Below are 21,038 nucleotides of genomic sequence, written 5' to 3'. Positions count from 1 at the left end.
TGTGTCTGTAGTGTATTCATTTTGGTTTTGGAAGTTTATACAATTCACTGGACGCAAAAAATATGATTTTGGGAGGCAATAATATGATTATTGGGAGGCAATAATATGAGTATTGGGGGGCAATAATATGATTACTGGGGGACAATAATATGGTTACTCGGTATTATTAGGAGACAATAAATTCAAACGCCGGAATCCGGTCACCAGTCCTGTAGCCGGATTCCGGTGACCGGTCGCCGGAGTCGGCGCCCGGCCACTGGTCACCGGAGCACAGCAAGGTGGAGGATGACTTCTCTCTCTAAGTGAGAAAGAAGGAGAGGGCAAAAAAGTCTCAAAAGTAAATAAAAAGAATAAAAAAAGAATTAATTGGGTATTAGGGAAATTATTATGTTTTGGGTAAATGGGGTTAAAAAACTGTTAGTGAAGCAAGTGAGCAATTTTTAAGCTAAAATTGGATAAATGATCATTTCCCCTAATAATTAATGCATAGAGTCAATCTCTCTTTGAATCACACTAGTATACTTAAATATAATATATCGTAGATGAACTAGGAGTTCTCTTACTTTCAAATTTGTGCATTTGGCAAATTAATTTTAACAAATTACATATAAGTTATTGATAAAAAATGACTTAACAAATACATCCTTTAAAGATTGAATTAAACATATAAGGACTAAATCTTAGAAATAAAGGACAATGTGCTCTTCACTTGCCACATGTCATGAGTTAATTTACTTTTTTATCCTTAACTACTTTTGACTTCTAATCCTTTTATAAGGATTAAATATTACAAATAAGGACAATCTACTCTCCACTTGCCACATGTCATGAGTTAATTTACTTTTTTACCTTTAACTACTTCTTTTATGTTACTTTTTTTTTTTTTAGAATAATCTATTTATGTTACTTTTTATTTTTTTTAGAATAATCCCTTTTTTTTTAGAATATTTTTTATATTACTTTTTTTGTAACTTAGCTTTATCGATATTTTAAACTCTTCAAAATATCTTCAAAACTAGTTTTAGATACGAATATTTACCCCATATATCAAAACTTCCATCAAATTTTCTAAATTTTAATTTAAGCAAAATATCCATTGAAATTTCCACAATTTTGAAGTACCAAAATTTTCTAAACTTTGTCTCACTAGTACGTTTCCCAACACAAATCCCCTCTTCCGGTAATGCACTCGTCATCGCGTAATCCTGCTACTGCACTCGCTGCACTCATACTCGTCCAGTTCTGCTACTGCACTTGTACTCGTGTTCTGCTACTTCACTCGTCATCGCCTAATCTTGCTACTGCACTTGTCATCGCCTAATCCTGCTACTGCACTCATACTCGTCCAGTTCTGCTACTGCACTCGTCAAATCCTGCTACTGCACTTGTCATTGCCTAATCCTGCTATTGCACTCATACTCGTCCAGTTCTGCTACTGCACTTGTCCTCGCCTAATCCTGCTACTGCACTTGTCATCGCCTAATCCTGCTATTCCACTCATACTCGTCCAATTCTACTACTGCACTTGTACTCGTGTTCTGCTACTGCACTTGTCCTCGCCTAATCCTGCTACTGCACTCGTACTCGTCCAGTTCTGCTACTGTACTTGTACTCGTGTTTTGCTACTGCACTTGTCATCACCTAATACTACTACTGCACTCGTCAAATCCTGCTACTGCACTTGTCATCGCCTAATCCTGCTACTGCACTCGCTGCACTCATACTCGTCCAGTTCTATTACTGCCCTCGTACTAGTGTTCTGCTACTGCTAGACCTGTAAATGGACCGGATTTGGATCGGATCGACCTAAATCCAAATCCGTTTACTTAAAAAAAAATTCGATCCAAACCCGCTCCGTTAACCCGGCGGATCGTTGATAGCTCGATCCAAATCCGTATCCGTCGGGTTAAAGGATACCCGATCCGCTAATCCGACCCGTTATAATTTCAAATATTTTAAAATTTTAAATAGTAATATTAAATTTATATCATGATACCTCATAAAATATTAATAAAATATTAAAAAAACATGAAAAGTATCACCAAAAGTAGAATTATATTAACAAAATTTTTAATGCTTCTTGGAATCTTGGGTGATAGACTCTCCCTTAGATTTTTGCAAAAAAATTGTATTAGAAATTCTTCATATTTTATATTTTATATTTTTAAAAAATAATAATATATTAATAAAAAAATAATATTTTATTATTACAAAAACGGGCCGGATCATTAACGGATCGGATCGACCTAGATCCGTATTTGATCCGTTAAATAAACGGGTTAACGGATTCGGATCATTAACGGATCAACGGATCAAAACTTTCGATCCAAACCCGTCCAATAGTCACGGATCTGGAGCGGGTCCGGATCAAAATCCGGTTCATTTACAGGTCTAGCTACTGCACTCGTCATCGCCTAATCCTACTACTGCACTCCTCCAATCCTGCTACTGCACTCGCTGCAGTCATGCTCGTCCAGTTTTGCTACTGCCCTCGTACTCTTGTTCTGCTACTGCACTCGTTACACTCATACTTGCACAATTAATGAACAAGAAATCCTAAGACTTGATAACTATGTACATATACATCATACGCAGAATTAACCTTCCAAAACCTATTAGAGATTTCATTTTCATAACACTAAATAACTGCCTTGAAGTTGAAATGCCCAATTAATAGCATCCAGTAAGCAATCCCTCCACTCAAAAATGATATTTATCCAAATCGATGAATTAATCAATCAATGTATTATACTATTTACTGAATCATCATTGCAACATTATACTACTTGTATCAATCCTCACAAACAAACAAATTCCAGAAACAAAAGCAATTGCATTTGAGGGTAAAATCGGAAAACTCACTTCTTGTGCCGGCGGCCTCGCTTGGGACCCCAGCCTTCAAGCTTGGCAACGGGGCACCCACACCGTGCCCAAAAAAGCAAGAGGGCAAAACCATTGGGTGGAGCCATCTTCCGGAGCTCGGACTGGAGACACTCGTAATCGGGATTGGCGTCACTCCCGCCCTTCCAGGGCAACTTATCGATCTCCTTAGACCCGGTCTTGACACACTCCTTCGTTTGCAGCTGCAAATCGAATTCCATGGCCTTCTTCAAGCCTTTGTAGCCGTGGCGGTCGCACTTGCGCGATCGGGCGCCGCAGAAGAACTCGACGAAGAGGAGGGTGACGAACAACAGAATCACATGGCAGAGGCTCCCTGATGTCCTCGTTGGAAACACCATAGTCGGGATTAGAGATGTAGAGCTTGGTTCCAGTTTCGATGGCGGAGGCTCTGCCAGCTGGGGCTGCATAGGCGGCTCCCTGATCCGAGAACATGTCGTGTTGCCACTGGACTCCGGCGCCTGAATCCCCAAATCATTCATGAATATTCATTCTTGTTGTATTGTTTTAATTAGAACAAGGCAAAATCGGAGCAGGAAGCAAGATATTTACTGCTTTACCTTGGCGGCGCAGAAGTCATAGGGTGTCGCATGATTTCCGGCACGATTGGGCAAGCAGCGGGTGGGTCCGGGAGCGGAGGTAGCTCGGGCGGCTTTGGGTTTTCGTTTTGGGGTGTTGGTATTGGGTCAGTGGCATACATGTAAATATTTCATCAAACTGAGTATTTTGGTCATTCTGCATTAAACTTGGGGGTCAGGCTTGCATCATTTGACTTTTGGGTCTGGGCTCATGTCCTAATTTGTATAAATCTTTTGGCAAGTGGGGTTTCTGTGTTTACATCTTTAGTCATGTGCTACTATGTAATTTTCTAAATTAATTTTTCCGAAAAATGAAGACGTGTAAATGGCTTTCTCTTTCAAACATTTGCTCGTAGCTCTTTCGTTTTTTATCTTTTGATCATTGTTTTGTCTCACAATATCTAAAATGAATCTAGCATTAAATTTCAGGTTTGAAAAAATGAATATTTTGAAGTAGAGATCGATATTTTGCATTACAAAACAATTTAAAGTTATTTTTCTTCATTTGAAACTTCATTAAATTGATACGGATGGGCAAGCGAAATTCACCATTTCATAAATTTTAGTGAATTATATCTCGAGACACAATAAACACATATCTCGTTTGTTGGTATGAAAAAATTCGGTATAGGATCTCCTCACTTACTTTGCTGACTATAGTAAAAGTGAAGGCTTCTTGGTCAAGAGGTTGTTCTCAATTATGCCCTTAGGATTTGGATCAGTGTAGGTAAGTCAAGTTAGAAGAGAGGGGACATGTACTAAAATTTGACTGTTGATTGTGGTAAACCTCATGAAATATGGGAGAATCTAATACAGTGCTAAGACATAATCACTTTTCAACTATCAGTTTGTTCATGGCTGAAATTCATGTTGTATAGGATGGTTGTTTCTTTTCTGTCCTTTTATGTTTGCCTTTGATTCTAATTGGGATTCCGCTAGCTCATTATTGCTTGATTCTAGCTCAAAAAATTGTAAATAAGATATTCGAGTAATAGCAGTTTAGTTCATCACCTATAGTAGCATATAGTGAGTTGTAATGCACTTTGCTCCAAAAGCTCAGCCAAAGTTCTGAAAAACAACACAAAAGGGTGGTCAAGTTTGAAGCAAAAACAAAAGAACCCTCAATGCAAAAAACAACACTTGAAACAACAAAATGATCACCTCCTTGCAATTCTCGCAATAGTTGAAACTCCAAAAACGTGGGATGTCACACCCCACATCTGATATACCTTTTTACTGAGTTACATGAAATTCTTTATGGTTACCGTTCGCGGTTATAATTTTAACGTTTAAGGGGTGGTTAAAAATTGACTTTTTATAAGTTATTAATTTGAGAAAATTTCATTCATGAAAGTTGTAGAGGACGTTAAACCGAGCGCGTGCATATGTGGTACGTAAAAATCGGAGTTCGTATGTGGAAGTTATAGCTTAAAATGTGAAGTTACTGTTCATGGTAACAAAAATATAAATATGGAAAGTTACCACTGTAGGTTTCCAATTTCGGAAACCCGGTAACTCTCCCTCTCTCTTCTCCCCCGACCCCTTCCCCTTTCGGCCCGAACTGGTATACCTCCGATTTCTCCCTCCTCCGGCCGACCCACGACGGAATCCGGCTACCCCCAGGCTCGTCTCCTCCCCCTTGACACATTGGCGGTGGTGTTTTGTGAAGATTTGGCCGGAGAAGCTTGATTTCGCACCGGGAAGGTAATGGTTTCAGTTTACGACTTTTGCCGATTTCCGGCGATTCCGGCCTTCTCCGGTCACCAGACCGGCGTCGAAGGTCGGGCTTTTGCTAGAGATGATTTCCCCTAAGGTCTTGCTTCTCAATTTGCAGTGTGGAGGTCGAATCGATCGAACCCGATCCTAGGGTTCTTGAATTTTTCTGGAAAATTTTCACCGGCTTAATTGGAGCTCTTCCAGGTAAAATTGGAACTTCTTGTAGTTGAGAAAGAGGTTGGGTCTGTTGAGTAGGTGGTGCTGCCAAAATTTGGTGGCCATTGGTGGTGGTTGCCGGTGGCGCGTGGGCCCCACGTGCAGCCACTGTGGATGGCGCGTGGTGGCGCGTAGAGCTGAGTTTTAATTACTGTTTTGGCTCCATAAATCCTTTATTGATTGTAGAATTTTATACATGAAGTTTGGACGAAATTGGAGGAATTACGAATTGAGTATAAATGGTTAATTATCGATTTACGTGAATTCGATCGCCGAATTTCTTTCGAATTCACCTTAGAATTTTTATAGCGATGAATGAATATTATTGGAGAATTACGGATGGATTCGATGTGAATTAAGGAGTTGGTTTTTGAAGGGGGACGTTATGAATCTCAATTTCTAATTATCGTAAAGTTAATTTTTGTCCTGTAAATATATTTTTACGAGTGTTATTTGTACAGGACGAGAGGAGTCCCCATACGAGGAAAATACCGAGCGACGTCAGGATTGACCATATACTGTGAGTGGACTTTTATTTTTTTTATTTTTTTTAAAGAATGATGCATGCATTTATTTAATTGGTTCCGAGGTTATAATTTGTTTATCGTATTATTTGCCCGAGCATATGGTTATTTTCAAAAATGGTTTTGGATATTTGATTATTTGAAGGTTTTATGGCGTGCGGGGTCACGTCATTGGATTATGCTTATTTTCTCTTATTTATTTATTTCCGATGTGATTTCCGGATTTATACTATTTACATTATATTTATATTCGGCGATTTGAGATTTTTATGAGATTTTCGAAATGAGATTTTCGAAATGAGATTTCGATGGAGTAAATCTCTATATTTATTTATCTCCTATTTATTTTTGAACGTGAGATTATCTTGGCGTGTGGGACACGTCATTGGAAATTCTTTTACGAGAGATGGGGAAGCCTTTTGTATTTATGGATTTACTTGGTTTTCGGATTTTCTGTTGCCATACTTTGGGTGACTATTATCATTGCTAGCATTGATCTTCCGCCTTTGTGGTGAGGTGATGGGATCACTGAAGCCCTCCGCCTTTGTGGCGCTGGTTACTGTCTCTGTGACAGTAATTCTCAAGCCCAGTATCCTATCGCTACACATAGTGGCGTAAGGGTATATTACGGGAGTAATGGGAGTACTTTAGCCTGGGAGGCTATCACCCGAGCCTGGGAGGCTCACTCGTATGGCTATCGTCTTCCCCTACTCATTATACTATTTTCGACTAGCGGGGCTAGTCCGATTTATTTAAGCCAGCGGGGCTGGTTTTATTTCCTTGAGTATCAGAGTTTCAACCTTTTCTTTTAATTGTTTGTGACTAGCGGGGCTAGTCGGTTTTTCTTGGGCAAAACTTCTCTCATTTTGGTTTCCTTAATCATTGCGTGCATCGGGAGTTTTCAAAGAAATAAATGTGGGAAAGTATAAAATCCCTTTTGGTTTAAAATTGTTTATTTTTGTCCACTCACGCTAACGTGTTTTTCAATTACTTTTCCCTGGGCCCTTCGGTTTCAAATGCCCAGTTTTCAGTGTTGCTGCTCGGCGTTCAGGAGTGAGCCATAGTGACCGTATCCGCTTCCGTCATCATATTTTGTAGGTTAATTATTTAGCCTACTATACTCTATGCTAAACTTATATTCCTAGAATGCTCTGATTACTAAGGGATATGTGACCCAAACTTGTATGAATTATATTTGAGGTCTATGACCTAACTTTGGTGATTGTAGTAACTTGTACCTTTCGGAGATTATGTATGATGTTGTTAGCTTTGAGATGGGATTGGTGGAATTTGGGAGCAGGGTGGCTCCAGGAGTTGTGGTTGGATTATTAGAAGTGAATTTTGTTTTCCGCAGGATTTTGGGTTATCCATTTTTAAGGGAGGTTATGCCGAAATTTTTGGTAAATCTCCTTTAAAGGTAGGTCCCGCATGGCCACTTCGGATTCCAGGGTGGAACTTGGGGTGGGTCCTGTCAGTTGGTATCAGAGCACTAGGTTTCTAGATTCTGTAGACTTCCTTACTTCCTTGCTACTTTATATGCCTAATGACGCCTAGTACCTCCCGAGTGATGGCCCGACCGCGGCGGATCCCCATCGTGTGCTCTTCGGTACTAGTGTGTTATTATGCATGTAAAGTAGATACTTTGTTGTACTGATCCTTGAACTTCTTAATACTCTTTCTTCAGGCACTATGGCTTGTAATCGCCGAGCACGTAGGGAAACTCCTCCTATTGAGGATGATGAACAGATGCCTAGGAGGTTTGCGGATACTTTTGGGCAGTTCTTTCGACAGATTGCTGCAGCGCTCCCCGGGTCACGTACCGACTACTCTGTGGAACGTGCTAGGAAGCATGGGGCCCAGACTTTTGCTTCTGCCGCCTCACCTGTTGAGGCTCAGCGGTGGCTTGACAGGATGGAGAGAGTTTTCTCCCAGATGGACCTTCCAGAGGACAGGAAAGTGAATTTGGCAGTACAGTTCCTTGAGGATACCGCCTGGCATTGGTGGACTGGTGTGGTCAATGATCCTGCAAATGCTGGCCCGATGACATGGGATATGTTCAAGGCCCATTTCTATGGACGGTACTTTAGTGATGCCCACCTTAATCGGATGCAGGACCAGTTTTTGAATTTGAAGAAGAGAGATGATCAGTCAGTGTTAGAGTTTGAGCAGGAGTTTCTCTCCTTGGCTCACCATATGCCGGATTTGGTTCGTACGGAGCAAAGTAAGATTCGTAGATTTGTCCAGGGACTTGGAGGAAAGTTTAAGGATAAGATGTTAGGCACACCGTACAAGAGTTTTGGTGAGGCAGTATCTTATGCCATGGACATTGAGTCGGACTCACCTGCTGGATTTCACCCTAGGGATCCTGGTGGCCCTAGCCAGGGTCCATCTAAGAGGGCTACTTCTACATCCGGTTCTGGTTCTTCAATTGGTAGTGGAAAGAGCAGTGGTTCCAGCTCGAAGTCCCGTACTAGATTCAGGGGACGTGTCAGGAGATTCTCTCGGGGTCAGTTTAGTGGACAACAGTCGGGGCAGCTTGAGAGGTCCAAGAGTTATCATGGTGGTTCGAGTGGGACTTCTTCTAGTCAGTCAGCTCAATTTGGGCAGTATCAGACAGTGGGGTGTTTCATGTGTGGTCAGCAGGATCACTTTAGGAGGGACTGCCCTCTTTTGACTCAGGGAGCCATATCTACCCCCACTCAGACTGTTGGCCAGTCCTCTGTTGGCGGTTCTACTAGTAGTGCCCGCACTAGCTCGGTAGGTCGAGCTGGTTCTCAGCAGACCAGGGGTCAGCGGGGTCGTCCTGTGACACATGCTAGACTGCACGCCATGACCCAGCAGGAGGGCCGTGACTCACCGAAGGTTATCGTTGGTACGTTATTTATTTTTAATCAGCCTGCTTTAACCTTAATTGACCCTGGTGCTACGCACTCATTTATGTCTAGTAAATTCGCATGTTTTGCAAATGTTCCATCATCACTCCTTATTGGCGAGTGGTATGTTTCTTTACCTGCGGGAGGAGCACTTAAGATAGATTGGGTTTTTAATGGTTGTGGTGTAATGGTTGATGGTTTTTTGCCTGGAGGTCAATCTAATTCCTCTAGATCTTGTTGATTTTGATGTAATTCTGGGGATGGACTTTCTGGAGACACATGGTGCATTGGTTGATTGTTTCCGTAAAGAAGTAGTGTTTCGAAGTCTAGGAAAACCGGAAATCACTTTCCGTGGTGAGCGGAACATTCTCTCCTCTTGCCTGATTTCGGCCTTTACAGCTGAAAAGCTTTTGAATAAAGGTTGTCAGGCTTACTTGGCTCACATTGTGGATACAAAGAAGGAGGTGTTGAATATTGAGGATATTCCTGTGGTCAGGAAGTTTCCAGATGTGTTTCCTGATGAACTACCTGGTTTGCCTCCAGAAAGGGAAATAGACTTTACCATTGAATTGCTCCCCGGTACTACACCTATATATCAGGCACCTTATAGAATGGCCCCAGCCGAGTTGAAAGAGTTGAAGACCCAGTTACAGGAATTGTTGGATAAAGGTTTCATTTGGCCAAGTGTGTTCCCTTGGGGTGCTCCGGTGCTCTTTGTTAAGAAGAAGGATGGCACCTTGAGATTGTGTATTGATTATAGAAAATTGAATAAAGTCACAGTGAAGAACAAGTACCCATTACCACGAATTGATGATTTATTTGATCAATTGCGGGGTGCCAAAGTCTTTTCTAAGATTGATTTGAGGACAGGTTATCACCAGTTACGGATAAGAGAGTCCGATGTACCCAAGACCGCTTTCCGATCACGTTATGGTCACTACGAGTTTGTGGTGATGCCTTTTGGATTAACCAATGCTCCTGCAGCTTTTATGGATATCATGAATCGAGTATTCCGCCCATACTTGGACCGTTTTGTGATTGTGTTTATTGATGACATTCTGGTTTACTCCAAGAGTGATGAGCTTCATATTAAGCATTTGAAGCTAGTACTTCGGACTTTGAGGGAAGCTAGACTATATGCTAAGTTAAGTAAGTGTGAATTCTGGCTTAACAGCATAGGATTCTTGGGCCATGTGGTGTCAGCTGAAGGTATTAGTGTGGATCTTCAAAAGGTGGAAGCGGTTTTGAATTGGAGAAGACCCACCACCGTGACGGAAATTCGTAGTTTCTTGGGTTTGGCCGGTTATTATCGGCGGTTTGTGCAAGATTTCTCTAGACTTGCAGCCCCCCTCACTAAATTGACCAGGAATGGTGCTAAATTTGTTTGGTCGGAGGAGTGTGAACAAAGTTTTCAAGAACTCAGGAGACGTTTAACTAGTGCCCCAGTTCTAGCGTTACCTGATGATAGTGGGGAGTATGTAATTTACAGTGATGTCTCAAGACAAGGCTTGGGTTGTGTGTTAATGCAGCATGGAAATGTAATTGCCTATGCATCTAGGCAGCTGAAACCTCATGAAGTGAACTATCCGACTCATGACCTGGAGCTTGCTGCCGTGGTACTTGCACTCAAGTTATGGAGACACTATCTTTATGGGGCTCGCTGCCAGATTTTCACGGATCATAAAAGTCTTCAATATTTACTTACTCAAAGGGACTTAAATTTGAGGCAGAGGAGGTGGTTGGAGTTAATTAAGGACTATGATTGCACTATTGAGTACCATCCAGGAAGGGCCAATGTGGTAGCTGATGCACTTAGTCGAAAGCCCTTTAGCTCTTTAGCCCATTTGAAGGCAGTTCGAGTTCCTTTACTTTATGAATTGCGATCTACAGGGGTTAATTTGACGATTGAAAAAGAGTCTGGAGCATTGATAGCTAGCTTCCATGTGAGGCCGATTCTCATTGATAAAGTGCGGGAGGCACAAGATGAAGATGAATATCTAAGACAATTAAAAGAAGCAGTGAGTAATGGCACTAGAGCGGACTTTATTCTCAGAAGAGATGGAGCCTTAATGTTTGGAAATAGAATATGTGTACCTAATCTTCATGATATTAAACGAGAAATTTTGGAAGAGTCTACATGAGGCTTTGGGTACCGGATTGAGTTTTAGCACTACTTTTCATCCACAGACTGATGGACAATCAGAGAGAACTATCCAAACTTTGGAAGACATGTTGAGATCCTGTGTTATGCAATTCAAAGGAAGTTGGGATAGCCATCTGGCATTGATTGAGTTCGCTTACAATAATAGTTATCATTCCAGTATTGACATGGCTCCTTACGAAGCTCTCTATGGAAAACAGTGCCGTACTCCCTTGTGTTGGAATGAAGTGGGAGAAAGAAAACTCATAGGCTCTCAGATTGTACAGATTACCACTAAAAAAGTTAAGTTGATCAAGGAGAAACTCATGGCAGCTCAAAGTAGACAAAAGAGTTATGCGGATAACCGCAGGAAAGACTTGGAGTTTCAAAAAGGTGATTGGGTATTCTTGAAATTGTCCCCTTGGAAGGGCGTTGTAAGATTTGGAAAGCGGGGGAAGCTCAGTCCTCAATATATTGGACCTTTTCAGATAAAAGAGCGAGTTGGCCCAGTTGCTTATAAGTTAATACTACCTCCGAGGTTATCAAAGATTCATGATGTCTTCCACGTGTCCCTGCTCCGCAAGTATATTGCTGATCCTTCTCATGTCTTAGAAGAACAGCCTATTCGTTTGAGGGAGGACCTGACTTATGAGGAGGAACCGATCCAGATACTCGACAGATGGGAGCAGGTCCTTAGAAACAAGACAATACCTTTAGTTAAGGTACTGTGGAGTAATCATTTGGTGGAGGAAGCAACTTGGGAACCGGAAGACCTAATGAGACGACAGTACCCCCATCTGTTCTGACAGGTATGTAAATTTCGAGGGCGAAATTTTTTAAGGGGGGGTGAATTGTCACACCCCACATCTGATATACCTTTTTACTGAGTTACATGAAATTCTTTATGGTTACCGTTCGCGGTTATAATTTTAACGTTTAAGGGGTGGTTAAAAATTGACTTTTTATAAGTTATTAATTTGAGAAAATTTCATTCATGAAAGTTGTAGAGGACGTTAAACCGAGCGCGTGCATATGTGGTACGTAAAAATCGGAGTTCGTATGTGGAAGTTATAGCTTAAAATGTGAAGTTACTGTTCATGGTAACAAAAATATAAATATGGAAAGTTACCACTGTAGGTTTCCAATTTCGGAAACCCGGTAACTCTCCCTCTCTCTTCTCCCCCGACCCCTTCCCCTTTCGGCCCGAACTGGTATACCTCCGATTTCTCCCTCCTCCGGCCGACCCACGACGGAATCCGGCTACCCCCAGGCTCGTCTCCTCCCCCTTGACACATTGGCGGTGGTGTTTTGTGAAGATTTGGCCGGAGAAGCTTGATTTCGCACCGGGAAGGTAATGGTTTCAGTTTACGACTTTTGCCGATTTCCGGCGATTCCGGCCTTCTCCGGTCACCAGACCGGCGTCGAAGGTCGGGCTTTTGCTAGAGATGATTTCCCCTAAGGTCTTGCTTCTCAATTTGCAGTGTGGAGGTCGAATCGATCGAACCCGATCCTAGGGTTCTTGAATTTTTCTGGAAAATTTTCACCGGCTTAATTGGAGCTCTTCCAGGTAAAATTGGAACTTCTTGTAGTTGAGAAAGAGGTTGGGTCTGTTGAGTAGGTGGTGCTGCCAAAATTTGGTGGCCATTGGTGGTGGTTGCCGGTGGCGCGTGGGCCCCACGTGCAGCCACTGTGGATGGCGCGTGGTGGCGCGTAGAGCTGAGTTTTAATTACTGTTTTGGCTCCATAAATCCTTTATTGATTGTAGAATTTTATACATGAAGTTTGGACGAAATTGGAGGAATTACGAATTGAGTATAAATGGTTAATTATCGATTTACGTGAATTCGATCGCCGAATTTCTTTCGAATTCACCTTAGAATTTTTATAGCGATGAATGAATATTATTGGAGAATTACGGATGGATTCGATGTGAATTAAGGAGTTGGTTTTTGAAGGGGGACGTTATGAATCTCAATTTCTAATTATCGTAAAGTTAATTTTTGTCCTGTAAATATATTTTTACGAGTGCTATTTGTACAGGACGAGAGGAGTCCCCATACGAGGAAAATACCGAGCGACGTCAGGATTGACCATATACTGTGAGTGGACTTTTATTTTTTTTATTTTTTTTAAAGAATGATGCATGCATTTATTTAATTGGTTCCGAGGTTATAATTTGTTTATCGTATTATTTGCCCGAGCATATGGTTATTTTCAAAAATGGTTTTGGATATTTGATTATTTGAAGGTTTTATGGCGTGCGGGGTCACGTCATTGGATTATGCTTATTTTCTCTTATTTATTTATTTCCGATGTGATTTCCGGATTTATACTATTTACATTATATTTATATTCGGCGATTTGAGATTTTTATGAGATTTTCGAAATGAGATTTTCGAAATGAGATTTCGATGGAGTAAATCTCTATATTTATTTATCTCCTATTTATTTTTGAACGTGAGATTATCTTGGCGTGTGGGACACGTCATTGGAAATTCTTTTACGAGAGATGGGGAAGCCTTTTGTATTTATGGATTTACTTGGTTTTCGGATTTTCTGTTGCCATACTTTGGGTGACTATTATCATTGCTAGCATTGATCTTCCGCCTTTGTGGTGAGGTGATGGGATCACCAAAGCCCTCCGCCTTTGTGGCGCTGGTTACTGTCTCTGTGACAGTAATTCTCAAGCCCAGTATCCTATCGCTACACATAGTGGCGTAAGGGTATATTACGGGAGTAATGGGAGTACTTTAGCCTGGGAGGCTATCACCCGAGCCTGGGAGGCTCACTCGTATGGCTATCGTCTTCCCCTACTCATTATACTATTTTCGACTAGCGGGGCTAGTCCGATTTATTTAAGCCAGCGGGGCTGGTTTTATTTCCTTGAGTATCAGAGTTTCAACCTTTTCTTTTAATTGTTTGTGACTAGCGGGGCTAGTCGGTTTTTCTTGGGCAAAACTTCTCTCATTTTGGTTTCCTTAATCATTGCGTGCATCGGGAGTTTTCAAAGAAATAAATGTGGGAAAGTATAAAATCCCTTTTGGTTTAAAATTGTTTATTTTTGTCCACTCACGCTAACGTGTTTTTCAATTACTTTTCCCTGGGCCCTTCGGTTTCAAATGCCCAGTTTTCAGTGTTGCTGCTCGGCGTTCAGGAGTGAGCCATAGTGACCGTATCCGCTTCCGTCATCATATTTTGTAGGTTAATTATTTAGCCTACTATACTCTATGCTAAACTTATATTCCTAGAATGCTCTGATTACTAAGGGATATGTGACCCAAACTTGTATGAATTATATTTGAGGTCTATGACCTAACTTTGGTGATTGTAGTAACTTGTACCTTTCGGAGATTATGTATGATGTTGTTAGCTTTGAGATGGGATTGGTGGAATTTGGGAGCAGGGTGGCTCCAGGAGTTGTGGTTGGATTATTAGAAGTGAATTTTGTTTTCCGCAGGATTTTGGGTTATCCATTTTTAAGGGAGGTTATGCCGAAATTTTTGGTAAATCTCCTTTAAAGGTAGGTCCCGCAGGGCCACTTCGGATTCCAGGGTGGAACTTGGGGTGGGTCCTGTCATGGGATGCTCCAATGTTTTGGCTGGTGGAAGCTTCTTGATTCGAGTAATCTGGCCTCCAATTGAGGAAAGAGCTGAAAGCAAAGATCAACCTAATGTTAATGTTATAGTTTACCTCAAAACATCGACTGTGAAAAACCTCAAAACGATCTCACCACTCCAGCACAAAAAAAAAAAAGAAAGACAACCACAGTTCTGAAATTACCCAAAATTAAAAACTCACCTTCAACCTCTTCCAATCAATCACTCAAACCCCAAACTGGAGCACGAACAATACCCCTACAAAATTGAAACCCAGGTTAATTGAAAACTACTTGGATTGGTTCTTGAACAGGAAAAACCAAAACGGTGATATCTGATGGTGGAAAAGCTAAGAGACTGAGAGTACCTGGGATGATCAGTTTACTCGATTTCTGTTCAAATCGAGCATCAACTTCTTCCTGTCTCCCTCTTCTTCTTCCTCCTCTTCTTCTTTTCTTTCCTTCTATTTTAACAAAATCCAAAAGCAAAAACAGGTTTTATTAGGTGTAATTGAACAGAAACCCAACATTGACTGAAAATTGAACCGAAAACCACCTTGATAGTCTGCAAGAGCGGATGTCGGTGTGGAGATATTAGTGGAAATAGATACTTCCAAAAAGAGGAAGAAGCGAGAATTATACCCAAACTTCTCAGGCAAAACTGTCATTCATCAAAATACCAAGGGCAAAACCGTCACTCCACTTTGTGTACAGTGATGAACAGGAAACCGGGCAACTGAGCTTTAGTATATAGACAATGTGCTAGCCTCTGTGCTTGTGCTTAGTATTGTTCATCTCACAAGGTCCTTGTCGACGTCTTTGATATCCGGGGATCCCGTGAGATTGTGAAAAGAGTTCGGAATTTGGCTTCGGTTTTATTCATAATGTCTAAATACCAGATAGAACAAAATGATTAAGAAAACTGCTTTGCAAATGTATAATGAACTTTCAAGCCAACACCAAGATTGCTAATGCAGTGTAAACCTCTCTACTGAGGAAACTTCACTGTGTGGCTTTTAACGTAGCCAACACGAGAAAAACAATCCACTATGAATCAAATGAGTTTACAGTATACAAGTAGTGTTGTTCACAACAATCACTTTCACTTAGCAAATAGCTAACTTGTTTTGCAAATGTTCTAACTCCTAACTCAATTATCACCCTATTCAAATGAGTCAATCTTCCATTCTTCCTTGCACTCAACGTCTCACTGATCTTGAGAATGAACTATGCTAGTGACAGAGTATGCAAGGAAAAGAAACATATAACATGCAAAGAGAGTTTTTCAGAAAATGATTTGAGTAAACATATGCAGCACTAATACGACAAGTTTTGATGCTCAAAAACTCTACTCTATAAAATCAGTTTCGAAACCTTTTATAGAGGAGCAAGACTCCCCCTCAATCAAATCTCTTTTTGATATCAAACAAGATAAACAATGAAAGCTTTTAAAACTGATTTCGATAAACACTCAATATTTTCTATCTGTTTGCAAATCCAATCTATATTTGATATGCATCTCAAAAACCTTTTAATGCAGATAAGTATCTCAAATCAACTTAATCGATATGCATATCAATTTCAAAATCATATGAATGATATGGAATGAATACCACTTTTAACTCAAGATCAGTGAGACGATTCTCCTTGATTTCCTCTTCATGATCCGATTCTGCAATCTTCTTTTTGTTTCCTTGAACCACCGGGAAAATAGGAGAATTACTCTTCTAGTTCTTTGCAAGCTCTTATCTCCTAGTGTCTTTGGGAATGTGTGTGTTGAATGAGAATAGCCCAACATACTTACATAATGCTCTTCTGCATGCTATCACTCTAATCAATAAACTGCAGAATGATTTGATGCATGTCTTGACTTCTTCCTTGTACTCTTGTCTATGAAGTATCTGCTTCTATTTATTAGCTACGAAAAAACATGTCAAGACACAAAAGGATGAGCTAGTCCAAATCGTTTCATAATCGTTTCTTTAGCTAGGAAAATCACTCACAAATGATTTGTGGGGATCGTTAAGCTTCCTTTTGAAGTACAAAATCTCGAGATAAACTTACAATCACTTATAAACTACATCTATCAGGTAAGCGATTGGTTCCGGTAAAGTTATCAAATTCTAAGGAGGGGCCTTAAGTTTTCTGTTAGCACAAAAAAATGAAGAGTATACCGCAAGCAAGATAATTTTGACACAAACATGTCAAACTCGACACATTTAACAAGAGCAACACATTTGGAACATTGCTCCCAAAATCAAAATGAAGAGTCTTTCACTCTCAGCCTCAAGCCACTCAAAACCCCTCCTCCACCTTCTTAAACCCCAAACCCCCAAATCCAAATCCCCCGTCTTCCTCCTCCTGAGCCGCCACCTCTGCGCAAATCCCAATTCCAATCCCAACCAACCACCCCAAGACGACTATTCCCTCGTAACCCAAGTCCTCCAACTCCTCCGACCCAATGAGAAAGACTGGAACTTTGACCGACTCCACACCCTCCTCTTCCCCAACTCAACCTCTCCTTCTACTCGCTCCCTTTTCCTCATCACTCGCCGCCTCGGCGCTCCCTCCAAAGCCCTCAAATTCTTCGACTACGTCTCCGTAAACGTGGCCGGAACCCCTCCAGGATCCAAGGCTCTGCTCTCCACCGCATTCCAGGCCCTCCTGGAGCTCACATTGCGAGAGCCCACCTCGGAAAACAAGCTCTTTGAGCTTTACAAGATGGCCAAGGACCGGAATGTCCCGCTGAATCTCAAGGCCGCAGGCCTGCTTGTCCGGTCCATGGGCGCGGCTGGGATGGAGGACGAGGCTCTCGTAGTGTTTAACGAGCTTCATTTGGGATTGAAAACTACTCACATTCGCAATGTGGTGATTCGGATGTTGCTGAAGATTGGGCGAGTAGATGATGCACTGAAGGTGCTCGACGAAATGCTTCACCCAGAAGCGAAGTTTCGGGTTGATGATTTCACCGGCGATGTTGTGATTGGCTCATTGCTGAGGAGAGAGCAGATAGGGAGGAGTGTCAGTGAGGAAGAAATTGTGGAGTTGGTGTCGAGATTTGGTAAGCATGGTGTGTTTCCTAATAACACAATACTCACGAAATTGGTCACTGTTTTGTGTAGGAATAGGAAGGTTGGTATTGCTTGGGATGTTTTACATGATGTCATGAAGATGGGTGGTGCTGTAGAAGCTGCTCCGTGCAATGCGCTTTTGACAGCTTTGGGAAGAGGTAATGATTTTAAGAGGATGAGTGAGCTTATGGCGAAGATGGAAGAGATGGGCATTAAGCCCGATGTTATAACTTTTGGTATTCTTGTTAATCGGTTATGCAAGTCTAGGAGAATAGATGCTGCCCTGGAGGTGTTTGAAAAGATGAGTGGGGGAGTAAAGGGGGTTTCGGCTGAACCAGATGTGATCATCTATAACACTCTGATTGATGGACTTTGTAAAGTGGGAAGGCAAGAAGAAGGATTGCGTTTGATGGGAAGGATGAGATCGCAAGGTGGCTGTGCTCCTAATACTGTTACCTACAATTGTTTGATTGATGGCTTCAACAAAGTTGGGGACATTGACAGGGGCCGTGAGCTCTTTGATAAAATGAAGGAGGAAGGGATACCACTAAATGCGGCCACCCTTAATACTTTGCTTGATGGTCTGTGCAGGCATGGGAGACTCAACACTGCATTTGAGTTCTTCAATGAAATGCAGAGGGATGGTCTGAAAGGCAATGCTGTCACTTACACAATCTTAATCACTTCCTTTTGTAATGTGAACAATATTAGCAAGGCAATGGAGTTGTTTAATCAGATGTTGAGGGCTGAATGTCCCACAGATGCAATAGTTTACCACTGCTTGATCTCTGGTTTAAGTCAAGCTGGAAGGATGGAGGATGCCAGCTTTGTTGTCTCCAAGTTGAAGGAGGCTAGTTTCTCCATGGATATCGTTTCCTACAATGTAATGATTAATGGGTTCTCCAGTAAAAATAAGCCTGATAAGATTCATGAGATGATTGAGGAAATGGAGGCGTCTGGAGTGAAGCCTGATAGCGTAACATACAACACCTTGCTTGCCTACTTAAGCAAAGCTGGGGACTTCAAAAGTGCACATAAAGTACTTGACAGGATGATGGATGAGGGTATTGTTCCCACTGTTGTCACTTTTGGTACATTGATTCATGCACATTGCTTGGATGGTGATATTGACAAAGCCATGAGAATCTTCAGAGACATGGGTTCTAAGTCAAAGATACCTCCGAATACTGTAATATACAATGATTTAATAAATTCTCTCTGCAAGAAGAATGATGTGGAACAAGCTCTTTATTTGATGGAGGATATGAAGGAGAAAGAGGTGAGACCTAATACCCAAACGTTCAATGCCCTGTTCAAAGGCCTTAGAGAGAACAATTTATTAAAGAAGGCATTTCAATTTATGGATCGAATGGTTGAACAGGCCTGTAATCCTGATTATATAACGATGGAGATTCTTACTGAATGGCTTTCTGGTGTTGGTGAAATAGAGAGGTTGAGAAAGTTTGTTCAAGGATATCCGGTTTCAAAGCCTCAGCTCCAACAGAAAGATGGGATAGTCGCATTGTAAATTGTTCATGGTTAGGAGAAAGCATAAATGATTCTAATCTTCAAGCCTTTTTGCAGCGGACAGGTCAGCTTATTATGTAGCCATGTTGATCTTGGTTGATACATGTGCATCGGATATTCTTGTGTGTATCCCTTTTGGTCTTAACATCTTTGGTAAAGTTTGTTTCATAAGATATGTTTGTAATATCTTTGAAGTTTACGTTCTACTGCAACTTTAGCTTTTGCTTGGTAAAGAACTCATTAGGCATTTATAGGCTTTAGGAACTGTATTCTTATTTGAGACTGCATGGTCAGCGTATATGGATTCTGATGCATTGGTTGGCATATGTTAATTCAGCTGCAAGTAGTTGCAAATAGTAGGGATTCAGGTAGACGTTTGGGTAGGCTCAAACTACTACGTATTCTGAGCTCAGCCTCAAGCTTGTAATAAGCCTAGAACCAAATACGTGTCACAACTTATTCTATTGGCTGTAGGCATCAAGCTCCAACTTATTTGTTCTCCCTGATAACCTATGGGTTATTGGGTTTGGTCTAGAATTCTTGTTTTTTTCTTTCTTTCTTGTCCTTTGTCAGGGTTTTGGCATCATATATAATTCTCTGTTGACATAATAAGCTTATCTTCAATTATTTCCTTATATCATGCAGGTGCTAGTTTACCATGATTGCAGCATCCACATCATGCCAAGGGCCCAAGGTTAATTCAACAGTAAAATCTCCTTGGTATCTCTTTCTTCTCATGGATTTTGTTTAAACAAAGAAGTAGCTTCCCTGAGGGCAGCCGCACCAGCCCTTTATTCAAAAAAAAAAAAAAAAGTAGCTTCCCTTTTGCAGGTTACCCCTAAATTCCGAAGCAGTTTGCACAAGTTGGAGATGTCATCAACAAAGCTCTAGTAGAGTACAAGTTGTGGGAAGTGTCCGGGTGCTGCCCATTGCCCATACAAAATTAATCCTCCTGATGTTGATGGCTTTTTAAGCGAGTTATGTACAAAATAATGGGTTTGAACAAGGCTACATCTGCAGCCGCTGAAGCAGCGGAGAAGATATACACAAGCAAAGCAAAGTAACTGGCAATGACCCAGAGGCTCATGTGAGTAAATACCCATCTGGTCAAAAGTTGGATTTTGAAGTATAGTATCGCAATGCGAAAATGTGAAATATCTAATGAGTCTTGCATTATTTTCATGATAGTCAGCGTTATCTTACATTAGTTTGAAGGAGCAGAATGCCACCTTCCCCTTTGACATTTCTCCGTAACAGTGTAGGTATCCATTGAATGAAGTTTGGTTCCATTCTGAGTTGTAAAAGAAAGGTTCTTCTTGTTTAATGTTGTGTTTAGAATTTGAAAGGAACTTCAGTTATTAAGATTTGAATATCACTACTATCATTCCTGATTCCATACGTGTCACTAGACATTTTTTGTCAAACTATTTCATGTACATTTAGGGTTTGCTCTGCTAGGGTTTGCTTTCTAGGGTTCTCGAAGGAGGGTTCTCTATACCATCTTTGATGGAAATTCTTAGTTGGAATTGCAGAGGCATCTGCAACGACACTACTAAGCGGGCTTTGAAGGATTTAATCGTCCAAAACAAGCCTCAGATTGTGTTTCTATGTGAAACAAAGATTAGCAGGCAGGAAGACTTTCGGTCCCTGCATCATGCTTTAGGTTTTTCGAAATCAAAAGAGGTGCTTAGCGAGGGACAGGCCGGAGGGTTGGGTCTGTTTTGGAGTGGAGAAATCGATCTGAGGATTCGAACCAGATCTGCCCTTCATATTGATGCGGAGATTCATGGTGGGCCTGGCGATCCTGTATGGCGACTAACAGGGTTTTATGGTTATGCACGTACATGTGATAGGGAACGATCTTGGCAACTGTTGAAGGATCTGGGGGATCTTGATTCAC

General features: G+C 41.3%; 3 protein-coding genes across 4 annotated transcripts; 2 read left to right on the top strand and 1 right to left on the bottom strand.

The window, feature by feature from the left end:
• Positions 1-2,858: 2,858 nt before the first annotated feature.
• LOC133744415 (uncharacterized protein At5g19025-like) lies at positions 2,859-3,380 on the bottom strand. The gene has a single exon (XM_062172528.1). It carries the CDS (start codon positions 3,378-3,380, stop codon positions 2,859-2,861), a length of 522 nt encoding a protein of 173 aa, XP_062028512.1.
• A 4,241-nt stretch (positions 3,381-7,621) lies between these two features.
• Positions 7,622-9,046, top strand: LOC133744414 (uncharacterized). The gene has a single exon (XM_062172527.1). It carries the CDS (start codon positions 7,622-7,624, stop codon positions 9,044-9,046), a length of 1,425 nt encoding a protein of 474 aa, XP_062028511.1.
• A 7,651-nt stretch (positions 9,047-16,697) lies between these two features.
• LOC133746470 (pentatricopeptide repeat-containing protein At3g61520, mitochondrial-like) lies at positions 16,698-20,462 on the top strand. 2 transcript variants are annotated; one of them, XM_062174647.1, is made up of 3 exons: positions 16,698-19,202; positions 19,784-19,832; positions 19,970-20,462. In XM_062174647.1, the coding sequence occupies exon 1, from the start codon at positions 16,803-16,805 to the stop codon at positions 19,137-19,139; it is 2,337 nt and encodes a 778-aa protein (XP_062030631.1). In that variant the 5' UTR covers positions 16,698-16,802; the 3' UTR covers positions 19,140-19,202; positions 19,784-19,832; positions 19,970-20,462. The 2 variants fall into 2 exon arrangements, with proteins under 2 accessions (XP_062030631.1, XP_062030632.1); XM_062174648.1 differs by lacking the exon at positions 19,784-19,832.
• The last annotated feature ends 576 nt before the right edge of the window (positions 20,463-21,038 follow it).

Source organism: Rosa rugosa, chromosome 4 (genome assembly GCF_958449725.1).
Source record: "Rosa rugosa chromosome 4, drRosRugo1.1, whole genome shotgun sequence".
Classification (NCBI taxonomy): domain Eukaryota; kingdom Viridiplantae; phylum Streptophyta; class Magnoliopsida; order Rosales; family Rosaceae; genus Rosa; species Rosa rugosa.
The sequence above is the reverse complement of the archived record's forward strand: the minus strand, read 5'-3'. Positions and strand labels throughout refer to the sequence as shown.